Below are 18696 nucleotides of genomic sequence, written 5' to 3'. Positions count from 1 at the left end.
TGTAGCAGAGAGAAGCTACCCAGGTAGCCTCTTTAAAAAACTAACCAGGAGGTGCGCACGTAAAAAACCAACAGCGGGCTTTGCACCTGTTATCTCAGCAGAAGAAGAGAGGCAAAACTGTGCACATAGATTCGAAAATTCAGTTCTGCAAACACGGTGGCGAATTTTAAGAGCCCCGTGCGCGGCAAATCCGGGAGATACGTGCGTGACTGGGACACGCGCAGCCATGCGCGTATCTTTCGGTACGCACGTTGGAAAGGATTTTGCAAAAATGGGGTGGGTTGATGGCGGGGTCTGGGCGTGGTGTGGGCGGGCCCGACAGCGCCATTAAGTCCGAGTCACGCATAAGCACACGCCGGGATCCGACGACCACGTAAGTTGCTGCTGCTTTGGATGGCGGGTAAATAGTAAAATAAAAAAATTTAGGGTAGTCAGCGGGGTTGTAGGGGTTGGGTCTAGTAGGGTAAAAGGGAGGCAGGTCAGGTAGGGGGTTTAGGAAGTCCTCTCCTTTACAGGGGCGAACTGGGAGAGAAATAGACCCTAATGCGTCGCCGCACGCATGAACTACAATCCCCCCACTCAGGCGCACAAGATGACATTCACGTGCACATGCGCGCGTCGATATGACATTGTCACATCCATGTGCGCCTGCACGCGACTCTTAAAATCTACCTTTTAGTGTCCTCCCCCCAGGGAAAACCTCTTTTTTAATTCAGCTAAAAGCTGAGCCTTGTGCGAGAATATGCAGAGGTCCAGCCGCTCTGCGGCAGGCAAGTCTCAAGCAGCAGAGTTACCTGGCTTGTATCCTCCAGGGTCCTTGGTTTGAGCAGACCCTTAAGTATAAATGGTGGCACCGTGTAGAAAGCGTTCCAGGGTGTCCCACCACGTTACTGTTTTCATTTTATTGTTTGCTTTTCTAAACATTTGCAGATAGCTCCTTGCATGCGCACACATTTCACTATGTATTTTATTTAATTTGTATTGCAGTTGTAATATGCATGCATACGTTTTGTAATCATCCTGCCAGGTGTACAGTATCCATTTATTTTATTTCTTTATTTAATTGTATTTAGCGCACTCCCATTTATCCAGAGTCACAGTATATTTTCACTTTTGTTTGGTGGGAAAGGGTCATTACAAAATCCGCAGTGTGCCTAAATGGATTCTTTATTTGTCCCTTTGAACAAATGGCGCAAGTGAATCTGTAATTCTGTACAATATGTAAGTACCGCACGGTATGAAAGACTAGAAAGAAGGTTTATATACAAGTAAGAGGAAAAGAATCCCAGCTGGGCTTTCTTCATCAAAAGTCACTCAGTCCCATGACACAATGAATTTGGGCCATCTACTCTAGATCCCTTAACTTCTAGTCCGTTCGCCTGTCTCTGGAGCCGGATCGTCAGGAGGCTCTCGAGCTCCACAGGGCGTTAATGCTCTTTTGTTGCTCGCTACCATCCAGTGTCATAAATGTCGGGGAAGGAGTCTGCACAGTTCTTAATCAAGCAGCTTCAGTGTGTAAGAGTGACCCATGTGCTTTACGAACTGAGATTTTAGTTAAAATAGATGGATAAACGGAGGCGATTTGGTTACGTGTTCAGCATACAAGCATGTGCTGCGCTTACGTTCTCTCTGATTGATTTACTTTAATAGCTCCAGATGGACAAGCTACCTTCACGCCATGCCATCACCGAGGTCATGAGCTGGATCGCCTTCATGGAAAACGTCATTCAGGAGGATGAGGAGAACATAAGGAACGTGGTGGGATGTGAAGCAATTTTGGAATACCTGCAGAAGTACAAGGTGCACTTCTTCAACAGGAGGGAGAAAATGAAAAATAAACTGCTTTAACATTTGTTGTATGTCAATGCTTAGCCTCGGTTTTAGTGCTGAGACAGGTAACTTTAGCTTTGTATAACATGCCATCTTGGTTTTGAATCAAGCAACTCAGCTTTACCCAATATATTCTCCTGTTCTGCAGTGTTGTTGCCCTCGGTTCTCTCTGTTTTGAGCTAACAACTGGGCGAGAGGTAATAAAGCACAAGGTGGTTAAAGTCATGCGCAAGCTACCACTCTGGATGTGCCGGGAGGCAGGTGCATGCTCCAAGCTCGGGGTTCAGGGGGAGTCTGGCTGGGGTGGGAAGGTATGGGTAGGAGTGACAGGGTAGGGGGTAGAGGGGATTGTGCCCAACCTAATATCTTGACGTTTGGTGGGAGGGAAGCAGGGAGGGAGTCTTTTTAGGGCCTATACATCCACGATGGATTTCACATTTTTGGGGGAGAGAGGAAGAAGGGGTTCAGCCGGCTGGGCCGGCCTTGCTATTGTTGAGGTGGGAATGGACCGGGAGGCTCGCTCAGCTATGCTTTATTATTTTTAATTAGTGCTCCTTAGCCAGCTATATTCTTTGAATATTGTTGATTAAGTTAGTTATCTGGGTCACATTCCTGGATAACTTTGAAATCTAATCAGTGAAAATCAAAGATAGCCTGTTGGATTTCAGAATTATCTGGACGTGTGTATACTTGGATAACTTTATTTGTCGATATTCAGTAGGGCATTTATCCCAGATAATTTATCCGGCTAACTTTAGCTGGATAAATTATCTATTTTAGGATTCTGTGAATATTGGCCTTACAGAGTATATTCTGAGAATTCTGTATAAGGTGATTACATAGTATTATGGTGACATAGTGACTAAAATGGCCCATCTTGTCTGCCTAGCAAGTTTTTTTTAGGGTAGTAGCAATTGCTGCTCCATGCACGCTACCCCCCCTCCCCCCAAGCCTTCTGTTAAGAGTAGTAGCCAGAACCAGAAACTGATGAAACAAGTTTGTTGGACTATTAGGGTAGATTTTGAAGGCAAGACAGCTTGTTTAAAAAACATACCTACCAGCCTTTCACATGTTACCACTTTTAGAAAGGGAAGATTGCGGGAGATATGTCTTTTTAGAAAAAGTAAATAAAATTACTAAAAAATACATGTAAAAAATGTTATATATTTAGATACCTAGATAGAAATCCATGAATTACTTTCTTACTTCTGAGATCTCATAGGATTAGTCCTGGGATTAAAGGATTATAGACCTAATTTTGCCAGCTCCTCTCCTAGGACGATCTGCAAAACATGCTATGAGCAGCAGTACTGGACATAGGGACTTTGGAAGTAAATTAGGACACCTTACAGATGAGCTCTCTATATGGCAGTTCCCAGATTTTAAACAATAGCCCTGTAGCCACGTGACTGCCAACGGTGGTACTAATGGCAGCAATACTGCCAAAATGAAATGAGTCCTACTGATGCTTGCTCCCGTCAACCAGAACATTTCAGGTTTTTGATGCTTTATAATGCTAGACCCAAATTGGGTTCAGCATCCTTGCTCTAGCCCTGAGCTTCCTTCGGGCTAGGGACTCCTCATACATTCACTCTGTAACTGCATTGCTGTCTTGTTTGTATTTTACTTGAAGAGGGGAAAACAGAAATAGCAGGTCTTGCCAACTTATGTATAGATTAAACTATACGTTTAATGAGCATTAATATTTGAAAACCGTGCTGGAGGGAAATAACCAGGTCACATCTAAGGATTTCACTCACTCTCATTCACGGCCCTGCTGTAAGTCAGCTAAACAATGGAGATGTGCTTTAGTTAGAATTTCGTGTTGGGCTTCGTTTTGGGCCCCCCCTCGCGGGAATTTCATTTTTCCCGCGGTTTGGGTTTTTTTTTTCGGGGACCGTGATTTTCGGGTTAATGCGCACTAATGTTGCAGAGTTAGTTCACGCTAACTCGAAAATGAATTTTTTCGAAATTTTGGAAAAAATTCAATCGTTTTTCAGTTCTCCCGAACCATTCCGAATTAGAAATTGCCTAATTCGGGAAAAACGATTGCACATCCCTACTAGACAACCAAACATGTTATGAATGGCTAAACCATGTAATAGAGAACCAGATGTACTGACCGGTTTTTCCCATTTTGTCTGCGTGGGAAAATTGCTTAGTTCAGAGAGGCCATAAATAAGAAGTGGAACATGTGAAAAGCAATCTTAAATTTGTAGATTGTGAGGTCAAAGAATAATTGGCATCATGTACTAGGACAGGTGAAGTACTCTGAAGGTACCTCTTCCCTCACCCATGCACAAAAGTGGAATTCTAGGAATATTCTAGCTTCTCTCCCTAAGTTCACGAATGTTGATATCAACTGCTGAGTCCTGGATTAAGAACTACAAGGAAAGCCATGGAAGACTTACCTCCATCCTCTCTCTCTTGATCAGGGTTTTAAGATTGATATAAACTGCAAACAGCTGACGGTGGACTTTGTGAACCAGTCGGTGCTGCAGATCAGCAGTCAGGATGTGGAGAGCAAACGCAGTGATAAGACGGACTTTGCAGAGCAGCTTGGCGCCATGAACAGACGGTGGCAGATCCTGCAAGGCCTGATAACCGAGAAGGTAATCCAGCATCAAGCAAGGGATCTTTTTTTTTTTGTTTAAAGCAAGGGATCTTTTTGACATAGATGGTTCTGAAAACTGAACCCGGATAGATATTCACAACACTGCCTCATGTGGCTGCGAAACGTGGACACTTTAATTGTTCTGTGGCCACCGGCTTTGTACTGAAATGTATGTTAGTTACGCTACCACTTACATAAGCTTTAAAAGCAGATCATATGTTTATACTTCTTAATAGCAAATCGACATTTAACTCAAGTTTACTGCATTCATTTCCTTACAAATACTATATAAGGCTCAAACAATGAATACAACAAAATCAGTGGTAATTTTCTAAATAAAAAACGCACTGGGTCAGATCCAGCGGCAGCCTCCACCTTCCCCTTTTTCTCAATGGGGAAAAGAAAGCAAGCGCAGAAAGGCTCCAAGTGGGCGACCTGGCAGGAAGTCCCCACTGAGCAACACTTGTGTTTCTGTAATAGTCCAAAGGGGAGAGCACTCAGCAGCGAGTCCTTGGACGTGGGTGTAAGAGGTGGTGGGGCGAGGTCTCTGAGAAGGACTGGCCTGTAAGTGCATTCAGATCCTGCATATATGATAGGGTAGGCAAGAGGACAAAAATGTTCTTCTCAGTTGGCTCATGTCCCTTGGGAGTCTGTTTTCATTGTCGCTAGTTTTCCCCTTTTATTTTTTTTAATGTTTCAGAGAGAGAGAATACACACTGTTTCCAAATAATGTGCACTATTCCGAAATAGCTCGTGCTAAAAATGAAAACGACATAGACAGGAATAAAGAGTCATTAATAAGGGCCACTCATTGACGTGGGCACTGCCTATCAATAGTGGGAGCTCAGAAGCTTGTGGACACTCTTCTTATGTGCGGTTCGAGTAGGACTGGTGTTCCAGCGGAGGACAGTGTAAAGTGATGCCTGATTAAAACGACCAAGAATGGACCACTGAGTCTGTCCAAGCTGAAATCACTGAAATCTGGGAGTCTGCCCGCTATTTGTAACAGAACTCCGCTGAAAGGTTTGGAGTCTTTTAGGTGCTTTCTGTGAATGATTCCTACATGAATGCATCAGGTCCAAACACATCAACTAGTGAACAGGTTTTGTACCGGTCACTGAACATCTATGAGGCTTCAAGATTTGCTTTTGCCTTTCTACAGATTCAGCTGCTGGAAGGCCTGCTAGAGTCCTGGACGGAATATGACAGCAACGTGCAGGCCCTGAAGAGCTGGTTCAAAGCTCAGGAGAAGAGGCTGAAGAAACAGCACAGCATCGGGGATCAGGCATCTGTTCAGAACAGCCTGAAGGACTGCCAGGTAACCCGCCACGTGAAAGCAGCTAACCTGTCTTTGTGTAGACTTAGTTAAAGCTATCTTCCATATTTCTAATGATCCACTGCATTTTGTGCAAGGTACAGAAGTCCTATTAATGCAAACCAGCAAAGGTCAAATATAATATGAGTTTCTGTTCCTCAACAAGCCTGTGAAATCCTCTTCCCTTTTGGAAAATAATACTAAAGCTGCGTTAGCAAACCCTAATCCTGCATAAGGTAACAAACTGTTGTACAGCTGATGACTCTGCTCAGTACTTTGTTTTGCTGCACTGGTTTTCAAAAGCCGTCCCCTGCACTGGCAAGGTGTTTGTAACCTCCATAGCTGAAGGAATCGTGAGGTCCATATTCAGTCACAGTCCGGATAGCAATAAAACTTATCCAACTAACTCTGGAGGCGTATTCAATAGTGCAGCTGCGCCATCGAATATAGCCGGCTATCTTAACGTAAACTGGCTAACTTTAGGACAGCTCTGTGGCCTGACCAGCGTTAGCCAAATAAGTCATCCTCTCAATTCAACTCCTGCCAGTTATGCCCCTGGAAAGCCCCTAACTTAAGTGCTCCGATCTTCATTTAGTCAAATAACTTCTGAGTATGGACCTCAGTATTTTTTGCAATAAAGTGTTTGAATCTGAAAAATGTATTCTTTGTTGATGTGTGCCTTGGCAAACCATTTTGCAGGCAGTTTTCAAATATCCCCACATAGTTGCAAGATATGTGGGTGCTTTTGGTGATCGTTTCTCTTTGAAAACTAGCATGAAATGTGCATGTTTAGGGCCTAATTTTCAAAAGCATATACATGCACAAAAGAGGTTTTTGAAAATTGCCCCAGTGATTGTGCAGGTGAAAGTATACAGGGAAGTGATTCCATGCACACTCGAAGAAGGTGTTCCTGGGGGCGGAGCTGGGGGCAGGGAAACCATTTACGCGCATAAATGCATCCATGCAGATGTGCACCTGCTGCCAAGCAGATGTAAATGTATGCGCTTCAGCCCTGCAGGCATCCACGTATACCTCCTAATTTTCAAAGCAGGCCTACCCTTGTAAGTCCACTTGGAAACTTAGAGCCAAAGTCTGCATATGCTTTCTACGCGTGGACTTCAGCCCCACGTGAGCCCTTATAAAATGACCCCTCCCTGAGCATCTGAGTTCCTTACACCTGTTATTTTGCATGGGTGGCCGAGGAGAGTAAAGCAGGGTGTATAGCTTTGAAAATGTCATGTACGCACACTGTTTTCCTTCCCCCGACCTAAGCGCGCATCCATCAGCGCCTCCTCCAGATGCAGCTAAAGCAAGTCAGAAATTAAAAGGACAAGTTTCAGAAGCCTTTAACCATTTCCCCGGGTAGCTTGGCTGTTTGAAAATTGTCCAGCCTTTAGAAGGCTTTCAGTATTGACCTCTACTCTTTCACATCTCTGCGTACTGGTTTCGAGCAAAGAAGTACCCACGGAGAATGCAGGCGCAAATCTCTGCAGGTACTTTTTCCCAGGGCAATATTTAAAGGGACAGTACCTATGGCAGTGATGCACCCACTTTTCAAAATTGCCCCCAAATCATCCATTTATCTTAATTCATGAGGTTCTGGATACAATTCCTTGTCTTAGAGAGTTGGGCCGTACATGTCTAAAGCCAGTCGTTGTCTCGTGATACTTATGTGATTTATATATATTCATCGTGTGTGTTCACCTTTTTGGTGCTTTTTCTGAAAAAACAACAACCTGAATTTGCGACATTTGGTATGAGAATAATGGATGGTATTGACCTATGATTACAAACTGGTTGTGTGCTACTGAGACTGCGCTTTGCGCCAGCTATGATACCGCTTTCGTTGTGTACTTCATGCAGTTTTGCTATTTTCATATCCCAAATTTAAAATACATTTTGTGGGGTTTATTTGTGACCAGGAACTGGAAGAGATGATAACATTTAAAGAAAAAGAAGTGGAGAGAATGGAACAGAGTGGGATATCCCTGATCCAGAATAAGAAAGAGGAAGGGTCTGTGGTTGTCATGGACACCCTTCGAGAACTCAATCACAGCTGGGCAAATCTGGACCATAAGGTAAGGGAATATAGATAAAGGAGTTAGCATGGCAAATGCTTAGAATTTCTCTGTTATTGGATGAATCCATGTTCCTACTTTCTTATTTTGAGGACTATTTTCCAAGTGATTTACTTGGGCGGAAGGCCTTTTGCCCGCATTAATGGAACATCTGCCCTCCCTGAGAGCAACCAGAGACGTGTGCAGTATCTCACAGGACACACGCTTTTAGTTGCATTGAGGGGAAAAGGACGCACGGAGATTACATTTTCAACCCTTCGCCCAATACTTTTCCAGCAGAATTCTACCCACAGAATAAAACAGGTATAAGTGACCGCACGGACTTTGTGCCCACGGCAAGCTTTCAGAACAAAAGTACAAGCATACTTGTGCTTTAAGAATTGCAGGTAAAATGTATGTGCAGTCTTTGACCCAGTGTGGGCGCTTGGAAAATTGCCCCCTTCAGATGCTGTGAGATCCTGTATAACTCTTTTCTCTGAAGGCGACTATCTCGGCACGTCACACAAGTGGGTTATTGATTGTGCTCAGAGCTTTTTGGAAAAGCAAGAGCCCTTTCATTGCAAAGTGATTTCCATGCTGCAGTAACTACATAGCTCCCCCTTAGTACTCTCTTGTCTGCAGAAATTGTCAGACGTCTACCGAGAACTGTGTCCAACAGAACTTGTGAAGAAAGAGGCCAATACTCAACCACTATCTGGATGAACAAATTAGCTGGATGAACTTATATTCAGCGGCACGGCCACACATATGCTCAGATTTAGCTAGATAAGTATATCTGGCTAACTATAGGGAAGCCAAATAACTGTCTTGAACTTAAACAGATAACTAAGCCAGATAAGGCTGAATATAGGCCCTTATCCAGTTAAGTCCGCTGAATAAGTAACTCCGCCCCATCCTGCCCCTCACTTATCTGACTGTTTAGTTGGATAAACAGTTAGCCAGATAAGTGATGGATGCTGAGCACAGCCAAATATTCAGGTAGTGCCACTTAGCTGGCTAAGTCAGAACTTAAGTGGCGCTGAATATTGACCTCAAGATGTCTCCTTTTCTGCCTTTCTAGTTTTTTGCATTACTTTTGCTTTTTGACACTTTTTAAGTTTTATTTTTTTCCGTTGAGTCAGACCATGCTTTTTTTCTTCTTCAGAACAGCCATAGTCATTAGGCTTCCCAAACAAATTTTCAATCTCTTTGGACTGTGAGCAGGCACATTTCTTTGATTTTGCCTCATCGGTTTTCTCACTATGTCTGAGAAGCGAGTCAGTAGCTTCAAGTTCTGTCCCAGATTGAAATATAAAATGTCCGTTAATGACCAATACCAAATTTGTTACAGGTGTGTTGGACAGGGGTACCCTAAGACGTCGTCCAGACTGATTTAGGCTTGGAAAGACAAGCTCTGAGCCTTCTGTGCCAGTGAACTAAAGACCAGCTCCTTGAAGCTTGCGTCAAAGATTCAAAGGCCCATTGAATCGCACTGATCATTGCTGGCTAGCTGCAACTTCCTTTGCTCCTTGGTCTGAGGATAGACCCAGGAGTAGAGAGAAATCTCACTCCCTCACACTCATGCTGAGACCAAGACTGAGTATTCTAGCAAGAAACCAAAAGGAACTATCTCAGAGGCTTGAGTGATAACATTGAAGCATCAACACATCTCTTCATTCCACGATTTTGAGAGCCAGCAGGTACAGGAAATTCCACATCATATAAAGCGGCCATGTTGGGAGGTGAACTCTGCTTTCTATGCACAGACAGCACCATGCTTGTCCCCAGAACTGAAGTCTGGAATCTTTAGCAGTGACCTGAAGAGAGCCTTAGAGAACATCCACTCCATACAGGGCTCATCCTAGTGCTGTCATGAGAGCATAAGAACATGCCATACTGTGTCAGACCAAGGGTCCATGAAGCCCAGCATCCTGTTTCCAACAGTGGCCAATCCAGGCCATAAGAACCTGGCAACTACCCAAAAACGAAGTCTATTCCATGCTACCATTGCTAGTAATAGCAGTGGCTATTTTCTAAGTCAACTTAATTAATAGCAGGTAGTGGACTTCTCCTCCAAGAACATATCCAATCCTTTTTTAAACACAGCTATACTAACTGCACTAACCACATCCTCTGGCAACAAATTCCAGAGTTTAATTGTGCGTTGAGTAAAAAAGAACTTTCTCCAATTAGTTGTAAATGTGCCCCATGCTAACTTCATGGAGTGCCCCCTAGTCTTTCTATTATCCGAAAGAGTAAATAACCGATTTACATCTACCCGTTCTAGACCTATCATGATTTTAAACACCTCTGTCATATCCCCCCTCAGCCGTCTCTTCTCCAAGCTGAAAAGTCCTAACCTCTTTAGTCTTTCCTCATAGGGGAGCTGTTCCATTCCCCTTATCATTTTGGTAGCCCTTCTCTGTACCTTCTCCATCGCAATTATATCTTTTTTGAAATGCGGCGACCAGAATTGTACACAGTATTCAAGGTGCGGTCTCACCATGGAGCGATACAGAGGCATTATGACATTTTCCATTTTATTCACTATTCCCTTTCTAATAATTCCCAAAATTCTGTTTGCTTTTTTGACTGCCGCAGCACACTGAACCGACGATTTCAATGTGTTATCCACTATGACACCTAGATCTCTTTCTTGGGTTGTAGCACCTAATGTGGAACCTAACATTGTGTAATTATAGCATGGGTTATTTTTCCCTATATGCATCACCTTGCACTTATCCACATTAAATTTCATCTGCCATTTTGATGCCCAATTTTCCAGTCTCACAAGATCTTCCTGCAATTTATCACAATCTGCTTGTGCTTTAACTACTCTGAACAATTTTGTGTCATCTGCAAATTTGATTATCTCACTCGTCGTATTTCTTTCCAGATCATTTATAAATATATTGAACAGTAAGGGTCCCAATACAGATCCCTGAGGCACTCCCCTGCCCACTCCCTTCCACTGAGAAAATTGCCCATTTAATCCTACTCTCTGTTTCCTGTCTTTTAGCCAGTTTGCAACCCACGAAAGGACATTGCCACCTATCCCATGACTTTTTAGTTTTCGTAGAAGCCTCTCATGAGGAACTTTGTCAAATGCCTTCTGAAAATCCAAATACACTGTATCAACTGGTTCACCTTTATCCACATGTTTATTAACCCCCTCAAAAAAAATGAAGATTTGTGGGGCAAGACTTCCCTTGGGGAAAGCCATGCTGACTTTGTTCCATTAAACCATGTCTTTCTATATGTTCTGTGATTTTGATGTTTAGAACACTTTCCACTATTTTTCCTGGCACTGAAGTCAGGCTAACCGGTCTGTAGTTTCCCGGATCGCCCCTGGAGCCCTTTTTAAATATTGGGGTAGAATTGGACAGGAGAATTACACAAATGTTCACTCAGCACAACAGATGCATTGTCCCAGGATTGAGCACCTGAACACCCCTTGGTGTGTTTTTGACACACCAAGGGGTGTTGAGGTGCTCTTAGCACCTCCCCTTTGATGTAGAGCAGGTTGGCACTGACACAGGTATAGCGCCTCCATCCAGTTTTGGTGCCAGTTGCTTTGACTTGAAGTCTAACAACCCTTTCACCTCTTTCATTCCCAAAACCCAAAGAGCCAAATTTTAAGCCACAGAAATCCTCAGTTCTGAGTCGAAGTATGGGGAATCTTGGGACCCTGGACACTTTGCTCTGAAGAGGAATATTCAGCTGACTGCTCATCAGCGCCCTTTCCGCCACAGGCCAGGAATGCGTCTCCACCTGAAGAACTGTCCTTTCCTGACTTTTTTCAAAAGATGGCTAAGGCCGCTACGGGTCGAGGGTGAGCCTAGGGCACCTCTCCTTGACCTCCTCAAGTACCCGGATGCTTCTAAAACGTTATTTGCAGTGCCCATCCATCAACTCTACCAGGAGGATGTGGGAGACACCCCACACTCTACTTCCTTTTAGTAAGAAAGTGGACGTGAGATATTGTGTCCAGGCAACTGAGTGATTCAACGGGTCCTTATTACCACACCAGTGCTAATCAAATCCATCCTGAAAAGGGACAAGAAGTCATGTGGCCCCTGGCTTTGAATATGGACCTCTGTGGCAGGGAGCATTACCAGAATGGTAGACAGGGACATTTGTCATGACGCTTTGGCTTCTCTGTTGCGTGCAGAAATCTATAACATTATCATCCACTAAGGTTTCTGTGCTGGAAAAAAACGATTGTTCATTTCTATGCATGAGGGACTTATTTTGCTCTACAACCAACACGCGTTCAGAAGCTTCTGTTAGCACGCAGAACGAGAAATCCATGTGAGCAATCTATGTACCTCCCTAACTGCTAGAAAATAAAGATTTTCTAACCAGGCATTTGGAAGGTGTGAAATGGTGCTTGTTAAGTTCTTTTTGTCATTTATTCCAAACAGAAATCTAGGGGCCTTTTTCAAAATGGACTTTTCCACATTCTGTGCCTGTGAAGATTTTCTCTATAGGCCCAGAATGGGCAAAAGTCTTTTGAAATGAGACCCGTAAGCCAGGGCTTCCCAAACCTGTCCTGGGGACCCCCATAGCCAGTTGGGGGTTTTCAGGATTTCCACAATGAATATACTTGAGATAGATTTGCATATACTAAGCCTCCGTGATATACGAACGTGTGCATATTTATTGTGGAGATCGGGATAGGTTTGGGAAGCCCTCCATTAAGCCATTTACCTTTCAGAACCATCCGTAGGAAGCAATAGCGAAAGAGAACAGCAAAGAGCCTGCCCGCTCTTCTTGTTTTTTTCCTTTCTTACAAGGTCGGCCAGCTGAAGATATTTCTACAGTCGATGCTTGATCAGTGGAGCGTGTACAAGGAGGCGTATGAAGAGCTGAACAGTTATCTGATGGAAGCCAGATACTCCTTGTGTCGCTTCCATCTGCTGACAGGGTTCCTTGGAGGCAGTGAAAGTTCAAGTGAATAATCTTCAGGTAAAAAACGGGGGTCAATCCTCTTAATGTGGAATGTAGACACTTGGGCCGATTTGAGCCCTCCAAATGTTTTTGGGTTTTTTTTGTAGCAAATGTGTTATATGTATATTTACAGAAGCATAATAAGAGACAGTATATGTGGGGATAGGAATAGATTTCCGATGTGCTAGATACTCTGAGCTGCTGTTCGTGTAATGGGCCTAGTTTGGGAAATGCATGTCTCAGCTGCCCAGAACGGCGGGAGAACTTCTGCCTAATTCAGGACACTAGCAGGGTCTCTTGCATGCAGAAAAAAAAGCTGAACTGATCCATCTCATTATCGAATTCAGTTGTTTTAATGTTATAATCCTCTGTGCACAGGAGATGCTTGCTAGCTCAAGGAAGGCAATTTTCACAGGCACAGATATGGGTGAAGCTGTGCTTTTAACCGCGTCACTGGCACATTTGAAAATCACGCCACCCTGTCTGCACGCACCCACATCACTTACACGCATAAATGGACATGAACATCAGGACAGGCGTTTCGGGGACAGTCAGGATTTCCATGCACATTTCAACTTTCAAAAAAAGGACCTGCACAAATAGCAGCTGCAAGTCTAGGCAGGCACTTTCTCCAAGTCAGTTTTCAAAGGGGAAAAAAAATTGGTTTTGAAAATTGATATAACTTCTGCGGGGAGTGAACACCCACAGACGGTGCCCACTGTTTGACTCTGGCCCATACTCTATTCTTAAAACACACAATTGAGGCTGATTCAGGAAACTGCAATAAATTTGGGCGGTTGCTGGGGTAGCTGGGAAGACTGATGCACATTGGAGGGTAGAGGATGATTTGGGTGCGTCCTAGAGAATCTGGTAGTGGGGAGAAACTTGATGCATCATTTATTTATTTTATTTGTTTGTTTATTTGTTTGTTTTTCTATACTGGTGTTCGATCTGGAATATCACATCGGTTTACAGGGTAAATAGGGTTTTAAGAAGACGGGTGCTTCTTATTATACATTGAAACTTTAAAATATGTTTACATTATATTTCAGCTGATCAAGGGGGCAATAATATATCCTGTAAGGAGTCTAGCATTCTAACTTAAAGATGTCTTACATTATTTTTAAATGAGAGTAGGGGGAGCAGTATAATCATGCAAGGTATTTTACAAGGTAATTTACAGTATAACAACATAAATCATGGTAAAAATAACTTATCATTAGGTAGTGGTATAACTTGTAACTGCACCTAAATTAGAATAAGCTATAACATATGATTATCTAGTAGGGCAGAGTCAACATTGTTTCTCTTGGCTGGTATGGAGTACCGTAGGGAAACCGCAATTTTGTCATCGCATTGGACTGCTGTTACGGATGCCATAGTGATATTTGTGAAGATTTATGAGGTCTAGAGATAGCATAGCGGACATTCAGGTGGGGGAGGGGTAGGAATGTGCTTTGTAACTGAAGTGTTGTGGGAGGGGGTCGGGAAGTCTTGAGGGGGTGAGGTGGATAGTGCTGTGGGAGATATGGGGGGGGTGGTCAGTGGGTCTGCAAGGGGGCTCTTATTTGCAGTCTGGGTACTGCAGTGATGAAGGTAGGAGTCTAGGACACATTAACATGTAAGGGTGAGGCTTAGGGAGCAGAATTTAGAACATGGGGGTGGTAGATGAAGGTCTGACGCACCAGTTTGACATATGAGCTCCTTAATGTGACCCCCTCCATATGGTACAGAACTTCGGGTGACAAGCCAGCGGTGCGGCATCCAGCACCTTTCAGTGCTACTATCAGAAAAAAAAGATGTGAGCTAAACGGCTCATTATCATCTCATTTGCATAATTTAAAAACCTGGCTGCATTGATTGTGAACGTTGCTGTGATCTATCAATTTAGAGGCAGATATTCAGTGCCTTTACGTGTGTAACTTTTCACATTCTGCGCATAAAAGCCGAGTTTTGAAATTTTACCACTGTTCACCACATACATTTTATGCACACAACGTTTGGTGCACAGAAAAATTAGCCAGACAAAAAGGGAGCATCAGTGGAGGCATTCCCGGGGGCAGGGATACAATTTAGTCAGTAAGCGCATATATTGAACACTCTTTAACGAAAGTTATTGCCAGCTGTCTGGTCACAAAAATTGGTGTCCGAACTATACCTGGATAAAGTTACTTTATCCGAGGATTTCCAGTGACAGATGTGCTTGTAACTTTTCCTGGATATTTTTGCCGCGTACTGGCTTTCTGGATATTGACCTTTTAGTGTGAGTTTTCTCCTGCATTCAGTTGTTAGTGAATACTGTGTATGGTGGTAGTGTATGCAAAAATACAATTGGCCCTTTATGTACACACTAAGCACATTTCAGTATACCAATAGGCTGCAGGAGCGGCCTAGTAGTTAGAACCAAGGAAGCCAGGATTCAAGTCCTTGTGACCTTGGGCAAGTCGCAATATCTCCCATTGCCTCAGGTTACCCACCTAGATTGTAAACTCTTTGGGACAGGGACTTTATTGTAGGCGAATAATCATCACCACTGTAGAGTGCCCTGTATGTAGTAGCACTATAGAAATAATAGGTATTATAAATGATAAATATGGAGTTTAGGTCTGGAGGCCACGTCGCCAAACAGGTATAAGCAAAGGAGAGCCGGTTCAGAGAAGGAGATACCTTAGGACCTAAATATGCAAAGCTGGGTATGGAGAGAAGGCTTGGAAAAGTTAGAGGCATTTAAATATCTCAATGGTATTAAAAAAATCACAAGCATTTTCCAGTGGGAAGGAAATTCTAGAATAAAGGGTCATGGTGTGAGGGTGAAAGAGGGTAGACTCAGGAATAACATCAGAAAATATTGTTGTGAAAAGGATGAGGGATGCATAGAACGACCTGCAAAATGAGACGGTGGAGGCAAAGCTGTAACAGGCTTGAAAAGGGCATGGGATAAGCAGAGGTTTGATGGAGATTAAAGCTGGAGATTGGTTGGCAATATTATAGCAGTAGGGGGGAAACAAGGCAAACTGATGGGCCTGGAAGTTATCTGACATATTACTCTTACAAACTAAAATGTGTTTATCTTAGCACTAGGTTTTTTTGTTGATTTTTTTAAAGAAACAAGTGGGATAAGCATTTTAAACCAAGGCAGTCAAAACATCTGTTAAATTGGCTAAATTGGGCTGAGCAGATGATTCAGTGGCAGTGGCTGCTACTGGCATGCAGTAGGCCTGGATTAAACCAATAGGAATCTGAGTTGGTTTTCTTGGGTTAGCGGGAGCTGGGGATTTTGTAGGGGAAGAGACTCCAAGCCATCACGGAACAGCGACATCCAGGGGGTGGGATTCAGGGTACACAGCTACAGGGTTTCGGAGGGGGAATCATCAGCTTTGGAGCCTGGCCGAGAATTGTTATTGCAATGGCTGGGTTACACAGGAGAGAGGACAAAACTTGGTGGTGGGGGGGACTCGTGCTGATGTGTGTAGCTCCCGTAGAAGCTGGTTCCAATACAAAATACATAATTACCCTGAAGAAAATGGTGAATAAATAAAGAGACCGCACATATTCTGTGAAGCAGGACCCGTTAACAGTTTGCAACAAACCTGTTTCCCTAATGCAGAGCCTGCAGGGTGAGCTGGAAAAGCAGGAGAGCAGCCTGCAGAGGTTCGGCTCCGTGACCAGCCAGCTGCTGAAGGAGTGCCAGCCCCCCGTCACGGAAACGCTCACCCACACCCTGAAAGAGGTCAATATGAGGTGAGGAGCAGGCCATTCCCGGCTGGGACCGGACCCCTCTAGGCATCGCTTCACCGGTGCCGTCCCTAGGCCCGCGGCAGGTCAAAGGTCAGAGTGATTTCCACAGGTGAAAAAAAAATTGCCCTCCGGCAGCGTGGCCAAAGGTTGGCGCTGCGACCCACGAGGCCCGGTACTTTTACCCGCGCTGAGAGGAGATGCCACCAGGCTCGAGTTTACGTTAGGGGAGGAAAAGTACCTGCGCGGAGGGCAATGTCAAACCTGCACACGCACTTTTCCCGCAGAAAAAAAAAAAATCAGGTGTGAGTATTTTGTCCCTGCAGGGAAAGCCATGCACCTATCCTCACTGCCCGGGGGGAGTTTGACTCGGAACAGTTAGGCCCATCCCTGGAGATTGGCTGCCCCACCTCCTGTGCTAGCCTCGTCCGTTGCCCTTGCCTGATTGCACGCTCGATTGCCCTTGGCAGGTGGAATAACTTACTGGAGGAGATCGCGGAGCAGTTGCATTCAAGCAAGGCCTTGCTCCAGCTCTGGCAGAGTTACAAAGACTATCACAGCCAGTGCTCCTGCACAGTCCAGCAGCAGGAAGAGAGGACCAACGGGCTACTGAAAGCAGCCACAAACAAGGACATCGCGGACGATGAAGTCACTGCTTGGATTCATGATTGCAACGTAAGTCCTGTACAGTAACGTTAAATTAAAAAAAAAAAGTTTCCCGAGTTCAGAGTATTTAGTGATTTTGATGTGAGGAGCTTTTAAGCCCGTTAATGAAAATAAAATAACTGCTTAATTTCTTCTGCACGCAGTCAGATTTTAGCAGGGGAACCAAGATATTAAGAAAAGGTTGTATGTTTGTTTGGTTTTTTTTTTACAGATGCATCTGTAATGTACATATCGGTTAAAAACTCCATTCTTAAAGGAGACCCGCATATTTTTAAGCTCAGAAATTAACGCCTGCCCAGACGGGGCGTTAATTTCTGAGCAGCCCAAAACAGTGCACAGAAAAGCAGAAAATACTACTTTTCTGTGCATCCTCCGACTTAATATCGTGGCGATATTAAGTCGGAGGAACCAAAAGGTTTAAAAAAATTTTTTAAAGTGTGCCGACGATCAGGTTAGGAAAAGGGATGTTCAATTAACGAGCGTCTATTTTCCTAACCCGTGGCTGCGCACATTTGTCCCTAGCGCCTCCTTGGCCATGTGACCCCCCTTATTTAAATATTCAATCTCGGGCCCAGGAGAGGTGCTGGGCGCGAGTTAGGAAAGTGAGCACTCAACACTGAGCGCCCGTTTTCCGGGCTGATTTTTTTTTTTTCGCGTCGGCCCCTGTATCAGTTGAAAATATTAGCCCTGCTCGTGTCTGACAGCGAAAGAAGCGCAGTGCCTCGGTAATGTTGTGCGGAACATGTTTGTGGCTTTAATCGCTGCTCTGCGAGGCCCCCAGGAACCCCAGGACTGGTGACAGCCCTCTGATAAAAAAATGTGGACGCACATCGCTGGTCGTCGTGCTGCCACTCGCAGATTCATGCTGAAGCGCACGACCCCCACCCCCTTTAGAGGTCCTAGCTCTCCGCTAACACAGCGATATGTGTCCTGGGAAAAAAAAAGGCACTCGGGTGTTGCCAGGACACCAGCAGGTCAGTCCAGGCCGATGCTTTACCTGTTTTGCCGCTCTGTGCAAACAATTACCGGGCTGCCTCTCTCACAGAATCTAACAGAGCCATTCCCGGGCCGCTCTCTTTCCTGCCCGTCTGAACACACGTTGTAGTTGGCACTGGGGTTTAGAGTGAGGTTACCAGGTTTCTCGTGGGCGAATCTCGTGCCGGTGTTGATGAAGCAGTTCGTTTGGGGCTGGGGGATGAGGGGGTTATGGTCTGGTGCTGGACTGTCCCTGTGGAAAATTGCAGTAATCTGCTCTCAAAGTGTACCTAGCATGCATACTCTTTAAATGTAATCATCTCCAAATATTCCAAATCCCCTGTACAAAAGCCTCAGGGTTGATGCCTATGTCCTGCTTACAAAAGAGTTAATTAATAAGCACCAGAAAAAAATCACATTAGGCATCAAAATCCAGTTGCTGACATATAAATTCTGGGTGAGATATGTCTAGGTCAGAGACTTTGGAGTCCCAGGAGATATTAAACCGAGGTTATTAATATTCTCTTTCGTTTCTCTCTCTCTCTCTGCTGTCC

At 44.3% G+C, this 18696-nt stretch overlaps 1 protein-coding gene across 1 annotated transcript in view; it reads left to right on the top strand.

Annotated features, from left to right (window-relative positions):
- SYNE1 (spectrin repeat containing nuclear envelope protein 1) overlaps positions 1–18696 on the top strand; it is a 966955-nt gene that overhangs the window by 773485 nt on the left and 174774 nt on the right. Inside the window, 8 exon segments of the mRNA XM_029596918.1 lie at positions 1651–1800; positions 4266–4442; positions 5607–5762; positions 7682–7837; positions 12613–12741; positions 12743–12784; positions 16374–16507; positions 16972–17176. Of these exon segments, the coding sequence (XP_029452778.1) occupies positions 1651–1800; positions 4266–4442; positions 5607–5762; positions 7682–7837; positions 12613–12741; positions 12743–12784; positions 16374–16507; positions 16972–17176 (1149 nt within the window).

This window comes from Rhinatrema bivittatum, chromosome 3 (assembly GCF_901001135.1).
Source record: "Rhinatrema bivittatum chromosome 3, aRhiBiv1.1, whole genome shotgun sequence".
NCBI lineage: Eukaryota > Metazoa > Chordata > Amphibia > Gymnophiona > Rhinatrematidae > Rhinatrema > Rhinatrema bivittatum.
Note: the sequence above shows the minus strand (reverse complement) of the source record. Positions and strands in the feature narration are given on the sequence as shown.